At 29.9% G+C, this 24,302-nt stretch overlaps 2 protein-coding genes across 2 annotated transcripts in view; one reads left to right on the forward strand and one right to left on the reverse strand.

Annotated features, from left to right (window-relative positions):
* The first annotated feature begins 641 nt into the window (after nt 1-641).
* LOC135959852 (putative gustatory receptor 22b) lies at nt 642-1,785 on the forward strand. Its single transcript, XM_065510947.1, has 2 exons — nt 642-1,580; nt 1,633-1,785. The coding sequence occupies exons 1-2, from the start codon at nt 642-644 to the stop codon at nt 1,783-1,785; spliced, it is 1,092 nt and encodes a 363-aa protein (XP_065367019.1).
* Nucleotides 1,786-7,072: 5,287 nt separating this feature from the next.
* stum (stumble) overlaps nt 7,073-24,302 on the reverse strand; it is a 33,739-nt gene continuing 16,509 nt past the window's right edge. The window contains exons 5-14 of the mRNA XM_065510951.1: nt 13,779-14,411; nt 11,921-12,023; nt 11,725-11,851; nt 11,472-11,666; nt 11,259-11,405; nt 9,967-10,276; nt 8,109-8,211; nt 7,913-8,039; nt 7,660-7,854; nt 7,073-7,593 (exon numbers count right to left, since the gene is read on the reverse strand). Coding sequence (XP_065367023.1) covers nt 7,442-7,593; nt 7,660-7,854; nt 7,913-8,039; nt 8,109-8,211; nt 9,967-10,276; nt 11,259-11,405; nt 11,472-11,666; nt 11,725-11,851; nt 11,921-12,023; nt 13,779-14,411 — 2,092 coding nt within the window. The 3' untranslated portion in view covers nt 7,073-7,441. The remainder of the gene's footprint in view (nt 7,594-7,659; nt 7,855-7,912; nt 8,040-8,108; nt 8,212-9,966; nt 10,277-11,258; nt 11,406-11,471; nt 11,667-11,724; nt 11,852-11,920; nt 12,024-13,778; nt 14,412-24,302) is intronic.

Here is a 24,302-nt window from a genome sequence, read left to right on the forward strand (position 1 = left end):
ATTCCGTTTGTAACACATCGAAATATTCTTCGCAAACCGACAAAAGTATACTTCCCCACAAACGGGTCCTTCCGTCTGTCTGAATGAAAGGAGCTACATAGCTGTCTGAAGTTTTTCACAAATGCTCTCTGTTTATAAGGTTTGAAAATGGGCAATATCGGTGCATGATGCTGCCACTATGGTGGTGTAGGGTATAAATATGTTTACATCGCAGGTTTAAACAAAAACTGCTGTAGTACAATTGTGTAGGAAGCAGGCACAATTCATTCCCCCGGATTTCAATTATCTGACGTCTTTTTAAGCGATTTCTGATTTAGAGTTGTATTATTGTTTTTCCAATGTTGTGGTGGTATATAATTTCTGAAAGAGTTGCAATTTTGTATTTACAGTGTTTAAGTAATGACATACATAAATCATTTGGAAAGACTCGTAATTTCTCATAAATAAAGTTTTCTGTGTAATTTACAAACTACCCTTCTTCGAAATGCAACGAATGTCTATATTATACAACCTTTGCTAAACATGGTGCTTAATTGTTTTCTATGTGTTACCGATAAACATCAAATTAATAAACCATTTAATACTCATTAATAAATATTTAAGTTCTATTTATTAGACTCAGTTGAAATTTAACATTCGTCATGACATGCTGCAGTAATTGGCTGTTACGTTTAGCTCTTTGCCATGGCATATTTGTGGGCTTCACCACGATTTACATTGATATCGATAGACGTCTGGTGAAATCATATACTTCAGTGAAAATCTTTGTGTATTTCAAAAATCTTCTTTATGCATTCGTTATGATATGTTATCTTATGGACAGTTTTGATCTTGGCAGTTTTGACAATGACAGTCCTGTCATATCGTTCGCTTTTATTGCCACACATGCTTCGCGCTCGCTGTTATTTGTTGTGGTCATAATGTTGCGTATCAAAGGAGATAAGGCTTTAAAGAAGTGGCTGAAAATATTGCTGGTATTGCAGACAGAATATTTTGACAAATTACCCGATACTTCAGTTGATAAAAATATTAAAAATGTCTTAACTCTTAATATTATCTTGGTAAGTGCAAATATTTTGGGTACTACAATTAGCCTAGTGCCTGCATTGATAAAGGGAGATTTTTGGAGTTTAATGGATGTCTATTTGCAAAGTTATTTAATGGATATGCAGCATTATATTATGCTACACCATGGCTTTATATTGTGTTATTTGAATAACTTATTTTCAAAGCTTAATAATCAGCTGCATAGTAAACGTGTGGAACCATGTTTGGCCAGCATATACTTTCAACTAACGATGTTATTGCAACAGGTGAATGTCATCTATGGTCCAGCCATATTCACCATACTTTTGTGTCTATTGCTGACAATTTCTATATTTGGATATGGCATCATCATATTTATGAATTTAATAAACTATGAAATCTTTATCTATCAGTATTTACTGACTTGCAGTGCTATGATCCTTTTATGTATTGATATGTATTTGTATTTCTTAATATGTGATCGGGTGTACGAGACTTCCCGAGAAACGCAGAGAATTTTATTGGAATTTAGTACTGGTCAAAAAAATCAAGAGGTTTGTTTGTAGCATATGGAGAAATCTTGTAATAAATTGTATTTATTTGCAGGTCGAAAGTGTTTGTCTAGGTCGCTTGCTGTTGCGGCATAATATCAATATCTGTGGCATGTTTAATGTAGATTTAAGTTCTCTATTTGCGATGATTGCACAGATTATTTTGTACACTATCATTTTAATACAAATTGATTATACAAAAATTTGATAAGCTTTAAAATGTGTAAAAAACAAAAGAACAAATATTTTGGTAAAATCTATTTGAGGTGGAACAAAAAAAATTATTGGTTAAAAAAACTTTGTGAACAAATTTTGGCGTAATGTTTTGGTGAAGGGTATATTAAAGCTGGAGGAATTTTGTGTAATTTCGAATTATTTGCTTTTCGAAACAAGCTCCACTGTACTGAAATTCATCGATGTCATTTCGAATTGAATTATATATCTCAGAAGTTTCCATTTGTATTTCAGAAACTTCCAAATATATTTTAGAATTTTCCAATTGTGTTTCAGAACTTTCCACTTTCGAATTTTCTGTTTGTATTTCAGAAATTTCATTTTGTATTTATGTGATTATTGCAAATTTTTAGATTTTATTTTGAAACTCACCTTTCTGGTAACATATGTATGGATTCCGAGTCAAAAGAACTGCTCATCTTTTGAGGCCAAGAACGAATCAAGTCAATTTCGGATACTTTCCCAGCAAGGTCTGGACTATAAGACGGGTCAATGCTCGCATCAAACGAATCAGTTGCGTTCGGTACAGGTTCCCTGTGATAGCCTGGTCAGATGTCAGCAGCTCATAATAGATAGGATCCTTTTGGTCTCACCAAATACAGAGCATTACCTTAGCGCCATGGATATTTGGCTTTGACTGATTGACCGGGCGTCACATACAATCTCTTACGCTTCGGGTTATATATAATGGATCCATTTTTCATTACAAGAAATGATTCGGTACAAAAATAATTTTCTTTATAGCGTTCAAGCATCATTTCCGACATGCAAAATTGTTTTTCAAGGTCTCTCGGCATCAATTCGTATGGTACTCAATTTCCCTGCTTTTGGATAAATCCTGTTCGTTAACGTTTTAAAATTGCTGCCTGACTAGCTCTCAATGAATTTGCAAGCTCTTGTTGAGTTTTGCAACAATCTTCATGTAGTAATGCCTATAATGCTTGGTCTTTCGTGTCAAATTTCGTATCAAAATCATTACTTCTGAACCGCACAAACTGTTTCTCGTACGCTGACCGATGGAACACATTCTCCATAAGCTTTGGTAAGCAATCGGTGTTCTTCAAATTAAAGAAGTAAAGTAAAACTTCGCTTTGTGACGCTTTGCTGGCACAAAATTCCACATTTTCGATGCAAAAAGAACTTGTTTGTTTACAAAATAATGTTCAATAACAATGACAGATATGTACCCTTCAAAATGACATATATGTTATTAAAGATAAAAACTGTGTTCAAAAGATATGCTATCTGTTGTGAATCCCGCATTTTTAAGTAATACACCCAAAAAATTTTTAGTAAAAATATATACGACAGGTAGCTAAAATTAACCACTTTCGATTGAATTTAGTTTCACTTAAATCTGATAAGTACTTCTAAAGATTTAGCAATTTAATTAAAGTAAAAAATAATACTACCAAATTCCAAAAGTCTGGTAGCACCGCTAAAATAGTTTTCAAAAACCGGTAGCTTTAATCAAAACCTTTCGTTCTAATCTAGTTGCACTTAAATCACTTAAGTATTTCCAGAATTATAGCAATTTAAAAAAAAATTGTTATTATATAATCAATTTACACAGTCTGGCAACACGGGCAAACTAATTTTTCACCATAAACAACTAGCTATAATTACAACCTTTCGATTGACAGTAGTTTCATTCAAATCGCTTAAGTACTTTTAGAGTTATAGCTATTTAAAGAAAACCCGGTAATTTACAAAAATTTCAAAACACGACAACCCTGTAACAATATAACAACAGCGCCATCTATTGGCTGGGTATATTCAGTTTTAGCAAATGAAAAATTATGTACATGAGAGACATATTTTCAAAACGTTATAACTCAGAAACTACTTGGCTGATTGACATAAATTTTGTATAGACTTGTAGAGAACATATTCAAGATGTTAAAAATTTATTTTGCCAGAGTTGCCAGATTGTTGATTTTATTAGAGAGTGATAAATATGTAAGATTACTTTTGATTCCTATATATTTAGTGTTGATTTAAGATTTTAAAATTATGGTTTATGAAGACAGGAGGTTGTAGACTTATTCTTAAAATTTAGTTTTCCAGAGTTGCCAAATGGTTTGAATAAATTGATTTGTTAAAGTTGCAGCTATGATTAAACATCAATTTGGCTGTATAAAACTTTGATAAATTAAAATTTGTATTATGACCATTATTTAAACGTACATACATTTTGATACACATGAATTAATTTGTATCACATTTTTACCACAACACTTCTTGATAAGTAAAATATACTTTTGAGATTAATTAACAAAAATCTGAAATCCCAGAAGTTCAAATGATTTAGAAAGCGATGTGTTATATTCAAAGGAGAAAAAAGCTATGTATTAAATCTTACCCCCAGCTAAAAAAGTAATTATTTTATACTAAAGTTCCGAACTTGAAACTGGTCAAATGAAAAAACTACTGTTTAACAAAAGATGCTGCTTGAGTAGCTCCCAATGATTTTACAATTGCTTGTTGAGTTTAACAACAATATTCATGGAGTAATGATTCCTATTCATGGTCTTCAACTTTTTCGGTTTGCCTGATATTAATCTTTCTTTTCAAAATCACGACTTCTGAACCGAATAAAGTATGGAACATGTAATTGGTGTGCTTCAGCGGCACTTTTTGCCAAATTAAAGAAGTAAAGCAAAACTACCCGCTTAAGACGCTTTGTTGGTATAAAATTCGACACTTTTGAAGCTAAAAAAAACGTTATTGTTTGCATTATAAAGTTCAATGATGTTTAATCATAGCTGTTGTTTCACACATACGGCAACTTTACCAAATCCCATTATGCAAACCCTTTGGCAACTCTGGAAAACTAAATTTTAAGAATAGGTCTGCAAACTCCTGTCTTCATAAACCATAATTTTAAAATCTTAAATCAACACTAAACAGGAATTAAAAGTAATCTTACATATTCTTCACTCTCTAATAAAATCAACAATCCGGCAACTCTGGAAAAATAAATTTTTAACATCTTGAATATGTTCTCTTCAAGTCCATACAAAATTTATGTCAATCAGTCCAGTAGTTTCTGAGTTATAACGTTTTAAAAATATGTCTCTGATGTACATAATTTTTTTCATTTGCCAAAACTGAATGTACCCAACCAATAGATGGCGCTGTTGTTATGTTGGTATAGGGTTGTCGTGTTTTAAAATTTTTATAAATTACTGGATTTCCTTAAATTGCTATAACTCTAAAAGTACTTAAGCGATTTGAATGAAACTACTGTCAATCGAAAGGTTGTAATTATAGCTAGTTGTTTATGGTGAAAAATTAGTTTGTCCATGTTGCCAGACTGTGTAAATTGATTATATAATAACAATTTTATTTTAAATTGCTATAATTCTGGAAATACTTAAGTGATTTAAGTGTAACTTGATTAGAACAAAAGGTTTTGATTAAAGCTACCTGTTGTGGAAAAATATTTTACCAGTGCTACCAGACTTTTGGAATTTGGTTGTATTATTTTTTTACTTTAATTAAATTGCTAAATCTTCAGAAGTACTTATCAGATTTAAGTGAAACTAAATTCAATCGAAAGTAATTAATTTTAACTATTTTTACTAAAAACTTATTGGGTGTATAACTTAAAAATGCGGGATTCACAACAGATCGCATATCTTTTGAACACGGTTTTTGTATTTAATAACATATATGTCATTTTGAAGGGTACATACATATCTGTCATTGTTATTGAACATGTTAATGTAAACAACAAAGTTTTTTTGCATCGAAAATGTGGAATTGTGTGCCAACAAAGCGTTATATGAGCGAAGTTTTGCTTTACTTCTTTAATTTGTAATAAAAGTGCCGCTTAAACACACCGATTACTCACCAAATCTTATGGAAAATGTGTTCCATCGGTCAACGTACGAGAAACGGTTTGTGCGGTTCAGAAGTGGTGATTTTGACACGAAATACAAAGATCACCCAGGTCGGCGAAAAATCTGTGTAGAACAAGCATTGGAAGCATTACTACATGAAGATTGTTGTAAAACCCAACAAGAACTTGCAAACTCATTGGGGTTACTCAGACAGCAATTTCTAAACGTTTACGAGCTGGGTTCATCCAAAAGCAGAGAAATTGAGTACCATACGAATTCAAGCCGAGAGACCTTGAAAGACGATTTTTCATGTTGGAAATAATGCTTGAACGCTATAAAAGAAAATCATTTTTGTATCGAATCATTTCTTGTAATGAAAACTGGATCCATTACTATAACCCGAAGCGAAAGATATCGTATAAGTCGAAGTCGACAACTTTTCTATAGAAAAGTCGTAAAATCGACAACCTATCTATAGAAAATTCATCAAATCGTCAAATTTTATATATAAAAGTCATCTATTCATAAACTTTTTTGATTAAAAAGTCATAAAATTCACAACTTTTTTATATAGATGTTATCAACCATATCTATATATATATTAATGAAATGGTCCAAAAATTCGGGGTAAAATTCGGAATTTTTTTTTGTCAGTTCAGTCAACTGTAATAAAAAGCTCCCTAAACTATGCAGTACAAATTTAGATATTTTATTTGCAAATAAATAAGAACTGGAAGGTGTATGTGGGTTGGAGAAACTTGAAGGACTAACATTAGTAAATGCTACTGGGCGAAGCCGTGGCGGTCAACTGGTATAAGTTATTAAACATAAAACTGAGTTCAACAGTTACTCCATCTAGTATTAATCCCGCATTTTTAAGTCATATATCCCATACAAAGAGAAAAATTCTGATATACAATTACAAATTTCTGAAATAGAATTAAAAAATTCTGGTATTCAATTTGAAGTTTCCGAAATATAGTTGGAATATTCTGAAGTATAATTCGAAATTACTGAAATACAATTTGAAATGGTTTAGTTTTTATATACTTTAACAAAACGTTTAATATTTTCTTTCAAATTCTTCTTATTTCTAAAAACTTTTCCAAAATAATTTTAAAATAAAAACATCTAAAGATTTATTTATATGGTCATTTTGTATTTAGGTTTTTATTTAATAAATTTACCGTTTTTTTTTTTGGAAATTTTTTACATGTAAATTGTAAACATAATAGTAATTAAATTTTATTTAAAATTAAGATAATTTGTTTCACTGTTTTGCTTAAAGCTTAAAAATAAGTGCACTTTTTTCAATTCTTTTCATAATTTCTATGCTAAATTAATTGTTAATAGAATAATTACATATTTATTATTTAATAATATTAACTACATATAATTGTATATATACATGATTAATTTATGTTTAAATAATGGTCATTCATTTTCGAAATACTTTTTTTGTTAACTAAAAAAAGTATAGATAGATTGTTTTATTTATAATAATTAACTAATGGAAAACTTGTTTCATTTTAAAATGGGAAAACAAATTTATAGTTTGGTAGACTTTTCAAGGTTATTTAAATTAGTTTATCTAATTTGGAAGTGGTTTTAATTATTCATTTCTATAATTTTTGGTAGACAGTTTTGGAAATCTTTTTTGAATTATGTTTGACTAGTTGGAAGTTGTTTCATTTGTTGTTTTCATTTTTGGAATTTCACACTGCGTTTCTTTCTCACACCTTTGAAGTCGGTGCGTAGAATGGAAGTTAGTTTTTGGTACATTACTTAAGATTTTGCCGGCTCCGCCTCATGTGTAACATGAGGAGCTGTAGTCTTAGGAGCTGCCGCTGCTGCAGCTGCTGCTTCGGCGGCTGCTGCCTGACGTTTTTCTTCCTCCATTTCTAAGCGTTCTACTTTACGGATTTTACTTAGTTTTCCTATTAAATATAAAGAAACAAATTAGTATGTTTTATCATCAAAAAAGAAAAGAAAATTCAACTTACTTGCACATTTTAACATTATTGTACCCCACCATATGGACCAACCCCAGCCCACGAAACAGAATAGCACACAAAACAATTGAGCTATGGCTACAATGGTATTTATAATGAAAGATCCCATACGGGCTTTAGCACTGTCGTATTGTGAGAAACGTGGTATGCCCACACAAAGACAAAATAAACCCGATAGTAAAGTACCTTTTTGAAAATAAAAATGTTAGAATTTGCTATAATTTTTGGAAGGTTTCAATCTTACCTAATCCCGGTACTAGAACATTGCATAAAGCACAAAACCATGCCAAACAGAGAGGCATCACCGGTATGGCTCCTTTCATTTTTGAGTTATATTCAATTAAATCGGCATGTAATTTACGACGATTGTCCTAGGAATAGTAAATTTTAATAAAATTTAAAAATGAAGTAAAATAAATCATTTTAAATTCATTTCTTACCTCTGGTGGTGGCGCTCTAATACTGGGCCTACGACTGTCCGAAACTTCCACTTTCTTTTTACGGCAGCATAGTAAAAAGTTACAAAAACGTTTACAGCAACCCCTAATGTTACAAGAAAAAGAATCGAAATATAAATTCTGTTAAATTGTCGTATAGAAAAAATACAGATTCTGATTAGTTTTCTAATAGAAACATTATTCGGATATTTCTGGAAAGAACTGCTTAATTTCCTTTTCGAAAAATTTTTAAGATTCGAAATTTTTAATAAAATTGGTCAGATTCTGAACCATTTTCTATAAGAAAGTTGTTCAGAATCTGACCAAATTTTCTATAAGAAAGTTGTTCAGAATCTGACAATTTTCTTATAGAAAATTTGGTCAGATTCTGAACAACTTTCTTATAGAAAATTTGGTCAGATTCTGAACAACTTTCTTATAGAAAATTTGGTCAGATTCTGAACAATTTTCTTATAGAAAATTTGGTCAGATTCTGAACAATTTTCTTATAGAAAATTTGGTCAGATTCTGAACAATTTTCTTATAGAAAATTTGGTCAGATTCTGAACAATTTTCTTATAGAAAATTTGGTCAGATTCTGAACAATTTTCTTATAGAAAATTTGGTCAGATTCTGAACAATTTTCTTATAGAAAATTTGGTCAGATTCTGAACAATTTTCTTATAGAAAATTTGGTCAGATTCTGAACAATTTTCTTATAGAAAATTTGGTCAGATTCTGAACAATTTTCTTATAGAAAATTTGGTCAGATTCTGAACAATTTTCTTATAGAAAATTTGGTCAGATTCTGAACAATTTTCTTATAGAAAATTTGGTCAGATTCTGAACAATTTTCTTATAGAAAATTTGGTCAGATTCTGAACAATTTTCTTATAGAAAATTTGGTCAGATTCTGAACAATTTTCTTATAGAAAATTTGGTCAGATTCTGAACAATTTTCTTATAGAAAATTTGGTCAGATTCTGAACAATTTTCTTATAGAAAATTTGGTCAGATTCTGAACAATTTTCTTATAGAAAATTTGGTCAGATTCTGAACAATTTTCTTATAGAAAATTTGGTCAGATTCTGAACAATTTTCTTATAGAAAATTTGGTCAGATTCTGAACAATTTTCTTATAGAAAATTTGGTCAGATTCTGAACAATTTTCTTATAGAAAATTTGGTCAGATTCTGAACAATTTTCTTATAGAAAATTTGGTCAGATTCTGAACAATTTTCTTATAGAAAAATTGCTCAGAATCTGAACAATTTTCTAATAGAAAAATTGCTCAGAATCTGAACAATTTTCTAATAGAAAAATTGCTCAGAATCTGAACAATTTTCTAATAGAAAAATTGCTCAGAATCTGAACAATTTTCTAATAGAAAAATTGCTCAGAATCTGAACAATTTTCTAATAGGAAAATTGCTCAGAATCTGAACAATTTTCTAATAGGAAAATTGCTCAGAATCTGAACAATTTTCTAATAGGAAAATTGCTCAGAATCTGAACAATTTTCTAATAGGAAAATTGCTCAGAATCTGAACAATTTTCTAATAGGAAAATTGCTCAGAATCTGAACAATTTTCTAATAGGAAAATTGCTCAGAATCTGAACAATTTTCTAATAGGAAAATTGCTCAGAATCTGAACAATTTTCTAATAGGAAAATTGCTCAGAATCTGAACAATTTTCTTATAGAAAAATTGCTCAAAATCTGAACAATTTTCTTATAGAAAAATTGCTCAAAATCTGAACAATTTTCTTATAGAAAAATTGCTCAAAATCTGAACAATTTTCTTATAAAAAATTTTCTCAGAATCTGAACAATTTTCTTAGAGAACATTTGGTAAAACTTACGGTTTTGCCTCCACATCTTGTCCCTCCAGAACAGCCCCATCGGTGGCCGTTATACCTCTTTCAGGATCCTCCCAAGCCGCTGTAGAACCTCCCGTCACTGAGCTCACAGCCGATCCTCGGACATCGCCACGCTTCTTGCGACAAGGTATACAGAAACAACATTTCTTTACCTCCGTCTCATCGCCCGTCTTTGGATCGATCTTGTTAACGGAACGACAACAAAATATCTTACTCAAACACAAACCACATTTACTTTGTTTCGGCGGACCCATGGGTCTAAATGATGTTTCTTTGAAGCCGTGGCGGTCAACTGGTATAAGTTATTAAACATAAAACTGAGTTCAACAGTTACTCCATCTAGTATTAATCCCGCATTTTTAAGTCATATATCCCATACAAAGAGAAAAATTCTGATATACAATTACAAATTTCTGAAATAGAATTAAAAAATTCTGGTATTCAATTTGAAGTTTCCGAAATATAGTTGGAATATTCTGAAGTATAATTCGAAATTACTGAAATACAATTTGAAATGGTTTAGTTTTTATATACTTTAACAAAACGTTTAATATTTTCTTTCAAATTCTTCTTATTTCTAAAAACTTTTCCAAAATAATTTTAAAATAAAAACATCTAAAGATTTATTTATATGGTCATTTTGTATTTAGGTTTTTATTTAATAAATTTACCGTTTTTTTTTTTGGAAATTTTTTACATGTAAATTGTAAACATAATAGTAATTAAATTTTATTTAAAATTAAGATAATTTGTTTCACTGTTTTGCTTAAAGCTTAAAAATAAGTGCACTTTTTTCAATTCTTTTCATAATTTCTATGCTAAATTAATTGTTAATAGAATAATTACATATTTATTATTTAATAATATTAACTACATATAATTGTATATATACATGATTAATTTATGTTTAAATAATGGTCATTCATTTTCGAAATACTTTTTTTGTTAACTAAAAAAAGTATAGATAGATTGTTTTATTTATAATAATTAACTAATGGAAAACTTGTTTCATTTTAAAATGGGAAAACAAATTTATAGTTTGGTAGACTTTTCAAGGTTATTTAAATTAGTTTATCTAATTTGGAAGTGGTTTTAATTATTCATTTCTATAATTTTTGGTAGACAGTTTTGGAAATCTTTTTTGAATTATGTTTGACTAGTTGGAAGTTGTTTCATTTGTTGTTTTCATTTTTGGAATTTCACACTGCGTTTCTTTCTCACACCTTTGAAGTCGGTGCGTAGAATGGAAGTTAGTTTTTGGTACATTACTTAAGATTTTGCCGGCTCCGCCTCATGTGTAACATGAGGAGCTGTAGTCTTAGGAGCTGCCGCTGCTGCAGCTGCTGCTTCGGCGGCTGCTGCCTGACGTTTTTCTTCCTCCATTTCTAAGCGTTCTACTTTACGGATTTTACTTAGTTTTCCTATTAAATATAAAGAAACAAATTAGTATGTTTTATCATCAAAAAAGAAAAGAAAATTCAACTTACTTGCACATTTTAACATTATTGTACCCCACCATATGGACCAACCCCAGCCCACGAAACAGAATAGCACACAAAACAATTGAGCTATGGCTACAATGGTATTTATAATGAAAGATCCCATACGGGCTTTAGCACTGTCGTATTGTGAGAAACGTGGTATGCCCACACAAAGACAAAATAAACCCGATAGTAAAGTACCTTTTTGAAAATAAAAATGTTAGAATTTGCTATAATTTTTGGAAGGTTTCAATCTTACCTAATCCCGGTACTAGAACATTGCATAAAGCACAAAACCATGCCAAACAGAGAGGCATCACCGGTATGGCTCCTTTCATTTTTGAGTTATATTCAATTAAATCGGCATGTAATTTACGACGATTGTCCTAGGAATAGTAAATTTTAATAAAATTTAAAAATGAAGTAAAATAAATCATTTTAAATTCATTTCTTACCTCTGGTGGTGGCGCTCTAATACTGGGCCTACGACTGTCCGAAACTTCCACTTTCTTTTTACGGCAGCATAGTAAAAAGTTACAAAAACGTTTACAGCAACCCCTAATGTTACAAGAAAAAGAATCGAAATATAAATTCTGTTAAATTGTCGTATAGAAAAAATACAGATTCTGATTAGTTTTCTAATAGAAACATTATTCGGATATTTCTGGAAAGAACTGCTTAATTTCCTTTTCGAAAAATTTTTAAGATTCGAAATTTTTAATAAAATTGGTCAGATTCTGAACCATTTTCTATAAGAAAGTTGTTCAGAATCTGACCAAATTTTCTATAAGAAAGTTGTTCAGAATCTGACAATTTTCTTATAGAAAATTTGGTCAGATTCTGAACAACTTTCTTATAGAAAATTTGGTCAGATTCTGAACAACTTTCTTATAGAAAATTTGGTCAGATTCTGAACAATTTTCTTATAGAAAATTTGGTCAGATTCTGAACAATTTTCTTATAGAAAATTTGGTCAGATTCTGAACAATTTTCTTATAGAAAATTTGGTCAGATTCTGAACAATTTTCTTATAGAAAATTTGGTCAGATTCTGAACAATTTTCTTATAGAAAATTTGGTCAGATTCTGAACAATTTTCTTATAGAAAATTTGGTCAGATTCTGAACAATTTTCTTATAGAAAATTTGGTCAGATTCTGAACAATTTTCTTATAGAAAATTTGGTCAGATTCTGAACAATTTTCTTATAGAAAATTTGGTCAGATTCTGAACAATTTTCTTATAGAAAATTTGGTCAGATTCTGAACAATTTTCTTATAGAAAATTTGGTCAGATTCTGAACAATTTTCTTATAGAAAATTTGGTCAGATTCTGAACAATTTTCTTATAGAAAATTTGGTCAGATTCTGAACAATTTTCTTATAGAAAATTTGGTCAGATTCTGAACAATTTTCTTATAGAAAATTTGGTCAGATTCTGAACAATTTTCTTATAGAAAATTTGGTCAGATTCTGAACAATTTTCTTATAGAAAATTTGGTCAGATTCTGAACAATTTTCTTATAGAAAATTTGGTCAGATTCTGAACAATTTTCTTATAGAAAATTTGGTCAGATTCTGAACAATTTTCTTATAGAAAATTTGGTCAGATTCTGAACAATTTTCTTATAGAAAATTTGGTCAGATTCTGAACAATTTTCTTATAGAAAATTTGGTCAGATTCTGAACAATTTTCTTATAGAAAAATTGCTCAGAATCTGAACAATTTTCTAATAGAAAAATTGCTCAGAATCTGAACAATTTTCTAATAGAAAAATTGCTCAGAATCTGAACAATTTTCTAATAGAAAAATTGCTCAGAATCTGAACAATTTTCTAATAGAAAAATTGCTCAGAATCTGAACAATTTTCTAATAGGAAAATTGCTCAGAATCTGAACAATTTTCTAATAGGAAAATTGCTCAGAATCTGAACAATTTTCTAATAGGAAAATTGCTCAGAATCTGAACAATTTTCTAATAGGAAAATTGCTCAGAATCTGAACAATTTTCTAATAGGAAAATTGCTCAGAATCTGAACAATTTTCTAATAGGAAAATTGCTCAGAATCTGAACAATTTTCTAATAGGAAAATTGCTCAGAATCTGAACAATTTTCTAATAGGAAAATTGCTCAGAATCTGAACAATTTTCTTATAGAAAAATTGCTCAAAATCTGAACAATTTTCTTATAGAAAAATTGCTCAAAATCTGAACAATTTTCTTATAGAAAAATTGCTCAAAATCTGAACAATTTTCTTATAAAAAATTTTCTCAGAATCTGAACAATTTTCTTAGAGAACATTTGGTAAAACTTACGGTTTTGCCTCCACATCTTGTCCCTCCAGAACAGCCCCATCGGTGGCCGTTATACCTCTTTCAGGATCCTCCCAAGCCGCTGTAGAACCTCCCGTCACTGAGCTCACAGCCGATCCTCGGACATCGCCACGCTTCTTGCGACAAGGTATACAGAAACAACATTTCTTTACCTCCGTCTCATCGCCCGTCTTTGGATCGATCTTGTTAACGGAACGACAACAAAATATCTTACTCAAACACAAACCACATTTACTTTGTTTCGGCGGACCCATGGGTCTAAATGATGTTTCTTTGAAGCGTTCTTCCTTCTGCAGTGATACCGATGAGTCCATCGTATCTTGGGGTTTTTTCCTACAACTTTTACAACAATTTAGTTTTTGCCAGCATGAGATTTTCGTCGCTGGCTTTTCATCGACGATTTCTAGATGTGTGGTGGTGGCACTACTGGTGGCTGAGAGTACTGGCTGTTCGGCCTCATCTTTGGGCGTGGACTTTTTGCGTTGACAGCAGCGTGAACAACGCAAACGACGACATGGCATACAGAATTTAGCACAACAGCGACAACAGCCTTTGGGTGTGGTCTCGTCTTCGTCGGAGAGGGATTTGTTTTCCAAATACTCTTGACTGCCAGATCTGGAAGAAGAGAGAGGATGAGAGGGAATAAATTATGAAGAATTAATAAGAACGAAATACATTATAAGTGAATGAAAAGAGAAGTTGGTATTCGTTGGGGATCTTTTGGAAATGATCCACAGGCCTAGTGCCGATCATTGGACTAGATATATTACTCGAACAAGAATAATTAAGAAACAAGTAAGAAAGCGTAATCAGGCAAACGATTTATATTTAATCCTTTAACTCTTTTAAAACAATTGTAGAACATTGTTTAAGTTTTTAATATAACTTTTTATTTTCTAAACATTTTAAAGGCATGGCAATGATTATTCTTGACCCTGCTTATAATAACATTGAATTTGAATATATACTGTCATAATATTTCAAGAAATATGAGGACACTTGGAAAAAAATAGATATATTATGCAAATTTTAAAAGCCAAAGGTCATCACAAACAATTTCCTCTAACTGCTAAAACAATTGAAATACAAAAAAAACATTCTACAAATACAAAAAATATAATAATTATTCTCATAAATACAAATATCCTATAATGAAAAAATATCCTCAAGAAAAGGACAATGCCAATGTGAAATTATTATTATAAAAACGGAAACTCGTCATAACAAAATGCAGCAAACATAGATTGCAAATTCTTTCATTTGCAAACAAAACGTTTTAAACTTTAGTCAATGATAAATAAACTGAAAGAAACCCTCAGACCCAATGAATAAACCCCCCCCCCCCCCAAAAAAAAAAAACGGAAGTGATATATTACCATATTGTGGATAGAGTGTCAAGATAATAATCATTGTAATAATAAGCCATTAAATTTAAAGGACATTTCTACTTACTCTTTCACGAAACTTGTCAGTTATAACTGTAGGTTTTTTCCTTGCTACTACTTGTTTTTTTATAACAATTTGTGGTTTATTTTATTTATGAACCCAAGTGTTGGGGTTATGGATATTTGATTGGTTTTTAGCAGGGGTGTTGCTTAAATTTGATTTCTTGCCATTTATAACCCTTTCATTGCATGTTTCAAGTTACATGTATTGTAAAATATGCAAATATTGCTTTGGAAAAACTGAAAAAAGGTGTGTTCGATATTAGTGAAAATTTAAATATTTCTAAATATGACCTGATTTATTTCTTCACTTACTATGGATTTCAAATGTGCCAGTTTGTAGTGTGAAACTAAAGGTTGCAATTTTTCATTTTTAAATGCTGTAACATGCCAGAATTTTCTTAGAAGCGTATGAGTAATATTAATTTATTGTAGGCAGTTTTTAAAGTGTTAAAAATTTTGCTTTAGATTATACAATTTACTTGATTTTTTTTGTACAGTTATAATAAAATGTAGTAAAATCTGATTATTGAGCATATAAGCTAAAAGATAGGTTACTACTGTTACTCGGCACAGTAAAAATTTGGGTCAAACTCTTAACCTCTCCTATATTAAAAATTAAAGATAGAAATTTAATAAGCTATAATGAAATCTATTCCCAAAGTCTTCTGGACACTAACTAAGTTCAGAAATTAATTTACAAAATAATATATCCTTTAGAATTAATGGTAAGATTGAAAATCGGTCTATAAATGGCTAAGTTTTGAGCGAAAATAATATGATCACAAAAACTTCAGAGGAAAAAATCTGTCGGTGACACATTTTGTAATATGTCTTAAAAACCTGATATTTAAAATACAATTAAGAGTGATATACTCTGCGAATCTTATATAGCCTTCATCAAAGTATACTTTGAGATAAATATTAAAAACTATTTTTAGTAAAAAAAAATTTTGGTGAAAACAAGAGAGAGCTATATTCATTCGGCTGTGCCGAATTTTATATACCCTTCACCAAATTATACTTTAAACTGAATTTTAAATATTTAGGTTTTTTATTTTTTAATTTTTTTTCAAAATTGTTTTTGAATTTATTTTAAATAAGTTTTTTCCAACTTTTTTTTTACTTTTATTGAAAAAAAAATATAAAAAAAAATTGTATAGGTCCAACTTACTAATATATAGCCTTATATACATTAAGGTGGACCTTATTTTTTTTTATTTTCGATTTTTCAAAAACGAATGGTAGTTTTGTGTTAGGTTAGTATAAAAAAAATGTTGACAATTTTCGGTTAAAAATTGGCGTGCCGCACGAGGGTTAAAGTTCGTGAGAACATTTACAATGTAATGTTTTCAGTTTTTGTAAAAATTTTGCCATTAAAAAATTACTTTTGCAATTTAATTTAAAAGAATCGAAATGTGTACATAATTGTCGTTCTAATGAGATATAAAAGACAGAAATTGGTTAAAAAATGTTAAAGTAATTAAAAATTCGCCAGGCCATTAATGTGTCTCAGGCCACTTAAACAAGAAATTTTGGAACAAAATTAACATATTTTGAGAAATATTAAAATAAAAGCTCATTTTTACATAAGATATATTATATATATTTACTATATATATATTTACTTGTATATGAGTTTTTGGCTTCGTAGGATACCGTTAACCTATTCGCAGGTATGATCAAAAAAAATTAATTTTTTTTAATGGCGGTTTCAAAACTCCATTTTCAAATTTTTAAAAATTTTATTAAACAAATTTCAGAATTTTTTTATCATCTCATTTGGAATTTATTGAGAATATAATGGGGAATAAAAATATGGAAACATTATGAAAATATCTCCTATAGTTGTTCCGTACCTACGATTTAAATTTTGAAATTTTCGAGAAAAACCAATTATTTGGGCATTTTTTTGGCGAATGAGCTCTATTTCCTAACTGTTATGAGTTTTAAGTAAAACTTATTCAGAATATTATAGTCCAGATAATTTTAAATATAGTCTGAAAGTTTTACTTAAATTGGAAAACGATAAACCGTAAATCGTGAAGGTCAAATTTTTCAATATTTGGAATTTCTAATGCAAAGATAGCGAAATGTTATATATTTTTGGGACGATTTTGATGAAAATTAAGAGAAATATATCATGAAGTCTAGTATTTATAATAACAGCACAAAAATGGAAATTAACCCTTAATGGCACATGACTAGCTGAAGCTGTTTTTAACACATTTAACAACAGCATCAGCTGTTCCAAATAAAACAGTTTTACAATTATTGAACAGTTATCCATAAAATTAGTACCAAAATAGCATAAATAAGATATTAATCTTCCTTTTTCCATTTCACCACCACAAACAGCTTATTTTCTTTAGTTTTCGCGGTTACTTTTATTTTTTTCCGATTATCCGCCATATTCTTAAACAATTTGTATAGCCTTCACCATGAGTGGCAAGAGTTTATATAAGTTTGTCATTCCGTTTGTAATTTCTACATTTTTCATTTGCGACCCCACAAAGTATATATATTCTGGATCGTTATAGATAGCGAAGTCGTTATAGCCATGTCCGTCTGTCCATCTGTATGTTGAAATCAACTTTCTGCAGCACCCAAATAGCTTACATACATGATTCATACATCAATATATGGGGAATCCGGCACGGTTGCTATTTAAAATCGACAAAATCAGCCCACAAAAGGCTGAGATATAAGGAAAAAACCGCGACAACCTCGATTTTTGGCCAATTTTTGATTTATATCTGGTTTATTAAATCATTAATATAGACAATATGGTTATCTAATGATAGATATTTCAAAGTCCATTGTAAGTTGGACCTACAGTGTCAAAATCAGGAAACATATTTTTTTACCCGATTTTTTTTTTCAACAAAAATTTTTTTTGTTACAATTCGAAAAAAAAAGTTTGAAAAACAATTTTGAAAAAAATATTTAAATTTTGTTTACCTAAAAATATTAAAAAAAAATTATTTTAAAGTATAATTTGGTGAAGGGTATATAAGATTCGGCACAACCGAAAAAAGCTCTCTTATATTACGATACAGTCTTAATAAGCTAACATTTTAATTTACTTTCTAAGTTCCAAAAAGTACCAATTTGTCAATAATATTTATGAGAATGATAGCTTTTTCGATAATTTTAAACAAAAAAACATGACAATTTTGAGCAAAATGTTTAAATTAATTGCCGCCAAAGTAGAAACATAAACTTCAGGGTAATAAAGTTTTTAACGAGGCCTTAAACTATAATAATTCGTTATACAAATATTAATATCATTCATTTATTCTATATCACAGCACTTTATTACTCATAAAGTGATAATTTTATTATGAAAAATAATGTTCTACTTTACGTATGAGTGTTATTGTTAACATTTATATCAATCATACGTCACCGAGCATAAGACAACCACAAAGACATCTTATGCTGGGTGACGTATGATTGTTTCAAATGTTGGCAATAACACTCATACGTAAAGTAGAACATTGTTGTTCATAATAAAATTATCACATTATTTTCTTAAACTATTTTTTCACGAATGATTTTAAAGTTTTGATATTTGTTTTAGTAAAAAATAACAATTTCTTTAATGACTTCTTAATAACAAAATAAATACCAAATTATTACCACGAAAATGTACACAGTGTTGATTACAATAATTTGATAAGTAGGAAATTTTTGGATAAATAATTTTATATATAAATTATGATTTATGACAAGTTAAACACTATTTGGCAAAAAAATATCAAATTACTGCATTAATAAAGATATTTTGTAAATATTTTTTCCATTTTTCTTTCTTGCTTAGTTAATTTATAAAAAACCACAACTTGACCGTCCAACAAACACAACTGAAATTTCTTTTAATCAGGTGTTTATTTATTCATTCATTCAACTTTTAGTAAAACAAAAAAACCTTAATGAAAACTAAAATCAAAAGAACTCTAAACTATAAATTTTCAAAAGTAAAAAAATCAGCTATTTTAACGTTAATATGTGAAATAAAACTTTTATTTGCCTAAAGTGTAAGTGCAACTTACTATAATACATGCCAACAAACATACCTACGTATGAGCAATTTTAATTTTAAAGAAACTACAAAGTCATGGTAAAAACGAATTGTTGTTACCCTGTACAAAATATCAACATTATCATAGTCACTGTAATTTCCTAGTATCCAATTCACTCAACTAGCTGTTTTTAGTATGTACTGTAAAGTATTTGCCTTAGAATGTGGAAAAAAAATATTTAAACATCATTATTGCTAAAAGCCTGCCAAAATAACAAACTGAGTTTTTTTTTATTACTACAACAATTACCCAGAAGTTGCTGAAAATATTGTAGTTGTATTTTTTATAATATTTTTTGAGTATTTTCAAACTCGTCACAAGGTCAATTTTGATTGTATGTAATGTGTTGTTTTGGCTAAAGTGCTTGAGGTTTTATAAAATGTTATTTTTTTGGTTGGTTGGCTGCCTTTTTGGTCAATGGTTTGAGGGTTTTTAAAACTAAGAGTTTGAGATATTTAATATGCAATAAATAACAATTTGTTTTTAATTGATGACATGCTGTGGTGGTGCCAGGTGGCCTTTTTATTGGTTGGCTGATATATTGTTGTAATATAATATTTAGACAGTGTTATGCATATTAAAACAAATATATTTAAAATGATATTCAGTCAAAAGTAATGAATACTGTGCTCCTCAATTAACAAAATTTAATACACCCATAAAATGATTTAGTCCTTCTTTAGGTACATTTTTTGGAAACATCCCCATAAATCTAAATTTATGTCTAAACTTGTGTTTAGGCGAGACACTTGTCAATTTGTGAGTAGACGTTTAAAAAAACGAAATTATATGAAAAATAAAAAATTCATATAAAGGATTATACGTAAACTAAAAGCATGTCATGATCGTGATGAGGATCGTGTACCAATCTCTGATTGAAGTCGTTTAAATATATTGGTTTTTAATGATAGCTAGACTTAATATGGTGTTTTAATACAGAAACAGATCGTATTTGTTCAACTATAAGTAAGTGCAGCAATTGATCTTCTGTTCATCAGAACTAATTGTGCGCGGTGTTAAATACATTTTCCAAAGTGTCTACAGAAATATGTCTTAGATGTTTTTATGGAGCACTTTTTCAATGTCTAGTTTTGGGAGTAAGCAAGATAATTCGAAGAGCCTTATTGGTGAAAGTGGGATATCCAACTCTAATGATTTAAGGGGAGCATCGAAGTTTAAGAAATAAATGTATATGTTCTGATCTAACAACATCGATCGATAGATCCGTACAAGGAAAATTCGCTCTTTAGTTCTCTCTTCTTCTAGTTCTTTCCTAGGGAAATTGGACTATCTTATTGTGTTATTGATAATTGACAAAATCTGATAAAAATAAGTAATAGAGCTATATTAGACTGTGCCGAATCTTACCCCCTGTCTTTACTTTACAAATATTTATCATAACAATTAATGACGTTTGTTGTCAAGACAAAGTTGTCTGAGCAAAAGCACTAACAATTGTGTCATAACGAAGCAATAATACTAATAAATGGGGACCTGATAATTTTGTATCTTGACAACCATTTTGACGTTTATCATGATATAAATTTATCAGGTATAGACAGGGGGTTATATATACCCTTCACCAAATTATACTTTAAAATGAAAATTTTAAATATTTTTAGTTAAAGAAAATTTTTTTTTTATTTATTATCGAAAAAAATTTTATGGGAAACATTTCTTGAATTTAAATCAAACAAATTTTTTTGGTGAAAAAAAATTCGGGATAAAAAATATTTTTCACGATTTTGACTAATTGTAGAAAATTTAACCGATTATGGCCAATAAGGCTAGGACTTACTTTATATACGCCGTTGCAAAGGATTTTGAATTATCTTTTATTGGATATCCATATTGTCTATATTAATGGCTTAGTATTCCAGATATAGATCAAAATTAGAGGTTGCCTTGGTTTTTTCCTTATATCACAGCCATTTGTGGATCGATTATGTCGACTTTAAATAGCAACCGAGCCGGAAGAATTCCAGATATATTTTGTGTATGAATCATGTATGTAAGTTATTTGCGGGCTACGGAAAGTTGATTTCAACATGCAGACGGAAATGGCTATATCGACTCCCCGATATATAACGAATGTTTAAAAATGTTTGTGCAAGAATGTTGAGAAAAATAAAATAAAATCAAAGGAACCTTAAAATTTTTAATTTCTCAACCAGAGGAAAAAAACACATTCGGTGCAAATGTATGGAATTTCGTTTTCGGTGCCGATTACGGTGTATGCGGAAACGTAGCTTAAATTGAATTGCTTTAAAAACCAGAGCTATATAAATACAAAAAGGCTGTGGATTTCATGCAAGTGATGGTTGGATGTCTATATTCAAAAAAGGATACGGTGAGAGGCTTCATCAACAATCAGGAGAGATGTTATCATACCAATCTAATTTAGAGTAGCCTTTCAAAAAAAAATACTGGTATTATTATCAATACGAATGAAACTGGTATCAACTGCAAAATGCTGCCAGGAAGAAAACGATCGAAGGATAGTCTAATAATGTTAGTTTGAGCTAATGCATCCGAAACAGTGAAGATTAAACATTTACTTCTAGTTGGAACTAGAAAAATAGGTTATGGGAGCGAGGAAAGAGGGAGTAATGTTTGTGGACAGTCAATTTGAACTTTCCTAGCGAATCAATAGAGTTGGATACCCTACTGTAACCAATAATCACCTTCTCTTGTACGCGGTCGAGAAGCTCCAAAAAAGGCTTTAATGTTGTATTCCATTTTCGATCGGATATAGGTGATGTAAATACGTTTCAGAAATCCGAGACGCTTGAATGCTTCTTGCGACACTTGACAAATGTGTTTAGACCAGTGGACATCACATTGCATTCTCATGACCAGAACATCAAGAGCATCTGATTCGTCTTTGTGTCAACATGCAATACATACTTTAGAGCGTTGAAAGCAACCAAGCCACCGACAAACTTGGTCTGTAACTGAATTAATATGAGTGGTAAATGTTGCTGTCTTCTGCAAAAGAATATATAGGGTTGAAAGTTTGACGTAGAAGGTCGTTTAGAAAAAACGTGGTTCAAAATTATTATGTATTTATTGCCTCTGAATTCGAAAATTAATTTCCTTATTCTCAAGATACACATTTGTATATTCAGCTGGACAAATTTGTGGTTTTAATTTTTGTAAATTTTGATATTAATTTTATTTAATTACACTCTGCTACAAAATGACACTTTTTGTCAGAACTTGAAAAGCCACCTAATGGGGTTTGTAGACCTAGGTGAGGATATACTAAAACCGTTTTCAAAGATTTTGAAACACCCTCAAAATTTTTAGATATTTTGAAAAAAACTGTTTTAGGATAGGTCGTAGTACTTTAGTACCTCTAACTCATATATTTTTAGACCTATTTCAAAATTTTAAACAATTATGGATAGACAAAGAATTAAGCTTTCATAAAATGTATGCATAAAATGTATATCAAAAAAATTGCGTAAGTTTTTATAAAAAGTTTCGCTTTATTTTTTATTTTTTTAATAATTTTTGTAATTCAACAATAGTTATTTTAATGTTTTTCTATAAAAACCTATTCTTTTATGCACAGTGTTTTAAAGACAACTTTATATGGGAAAAATGAGATATTACTTTTTAAAATCGGTTTGTATTTGCAAAAGTTATTAAACTTTTTTGAAAAAAGTTTGAAAAAATTTACCTTATAAATTCAAAATTTTACAAATATTTTTTTTCTACAGTTTTTTGTTTTTTTTTTATTCATATGCGCTGGGGGAGAAAATACTAAAAATGGTGTCAATTAAAAGTTGAATAAATTTTACAATTTTAATCCGATTTGAATAATTAAAACCATGTTTTATTAAGAACTAAATTTCATATATATGTTGGTATAAAGTTTTATAAACTTTCATATCAAAATAAGCGACTAAAATCAAAAAAAAGTTGATAAATTTTGTTTTTCTTTTAGATATTCTTAAGAAAAACAATACTTATAACTTACAAATGTACGTAATTTTAAAGCGTAATCAGTTTTCTTTCCAAACCCTTTCGTTAACTAATTTAAAGTCGGACAGAAACTGACTGAGTTACAGATCGATAAGTTGACGATCATCACTGAAAACGGGTTTTTCAGAATAACTTCTGAATTTTAGGGTGTTTTTGAAATTTTTTGACACAATCTGTAATGTACTCAGCAAGCCCTATAACCCACGCTAGGTCGTTTTCCAAGTTTTTTTTCCATCGTAGCCCCGTGTTATCATTAAAACAAAATTATCGAAATAAAAGGAAATATCGTTACCATTAAAAGATAGTTACCGGAATAAAAGGGTGTTTTTTGAGCCTAATAGAAGTTACATTTATGATCAGTATACTCTGCCAAATCATCTTGTATAGATTGACGCTTGAACAACACTACAAAATTATCCAAATTTACTTTGAAAATCAGTCATCGATGTGCGCAATTTAGAGACGACTGTTTTATAGTTTTATAGCGAGGTACAATTTTGCTTGACCAATCCACATCATACCCTATAAACTTCCATGGTCGTGCGATTTGACACTTCCTCGAGTATTTCCTGTGATGCCTCGTGATGTCACTAGTTTATGCTGATAAACCAGATACAATTCACGCTATGGAGGCCAACATTGTTCAAGTTATTCGTGATATGCGACCAGCTATGCCCAAGAAAGTGGCCCAAAATAGGACGGCCAGAATGTGCTTCGAAAGCATTTTTAAACGTTAATGCCATGTATTGATCTTTATAGCCTACACCACCATAGTGGGGAGGGTATTATGCGTTTGTGCAGATGTTTGTAACGCCCAAAAATATTAGTCTAACACCCACCTTAAAGTATACCGATCGACATAGAATCACTTTCTGAGTCGATTAAACGATGTCCGTCCGTCCGTCTGGTCGGATGGCTGGCTGGCTGTCCATGTAAACCTTGTGCGCAGATTTTGGTTGCAATTTTTAAGATATTTCGATCAAATT

The sequence above is a fragment of the Calliphora vicina genome, chromosome 5 (assembly GCF_958450345.1).
Source record: "Calliphora vicina chromosome 5, idCalVici1.1, whole genome shotgun sequence".
Taxonomy (NCBI): domain Eukaryota; kingdom Metazoa; phylum Arthropoda; class Insecta; order Diptera; family Calliphoridae; genus Calliphora; species Calliphora vicina.

Coding starts and splice junctions, on each gene's coding strand:
- LOC135959852 (XM_065510947.1), top strand. CDS start 642: ATGACATGCTGCAGTAATTGGCTGTTACGTTTAGCTCTTTGCCATGGC. Junction 1,581..1,632: donor CTGGTCAAAAAAATCAAGAG/GTTTGTTTGTAG, acceptor ATTTATTTGCAG/GTCGAAAGTGTTTGTCTAGG.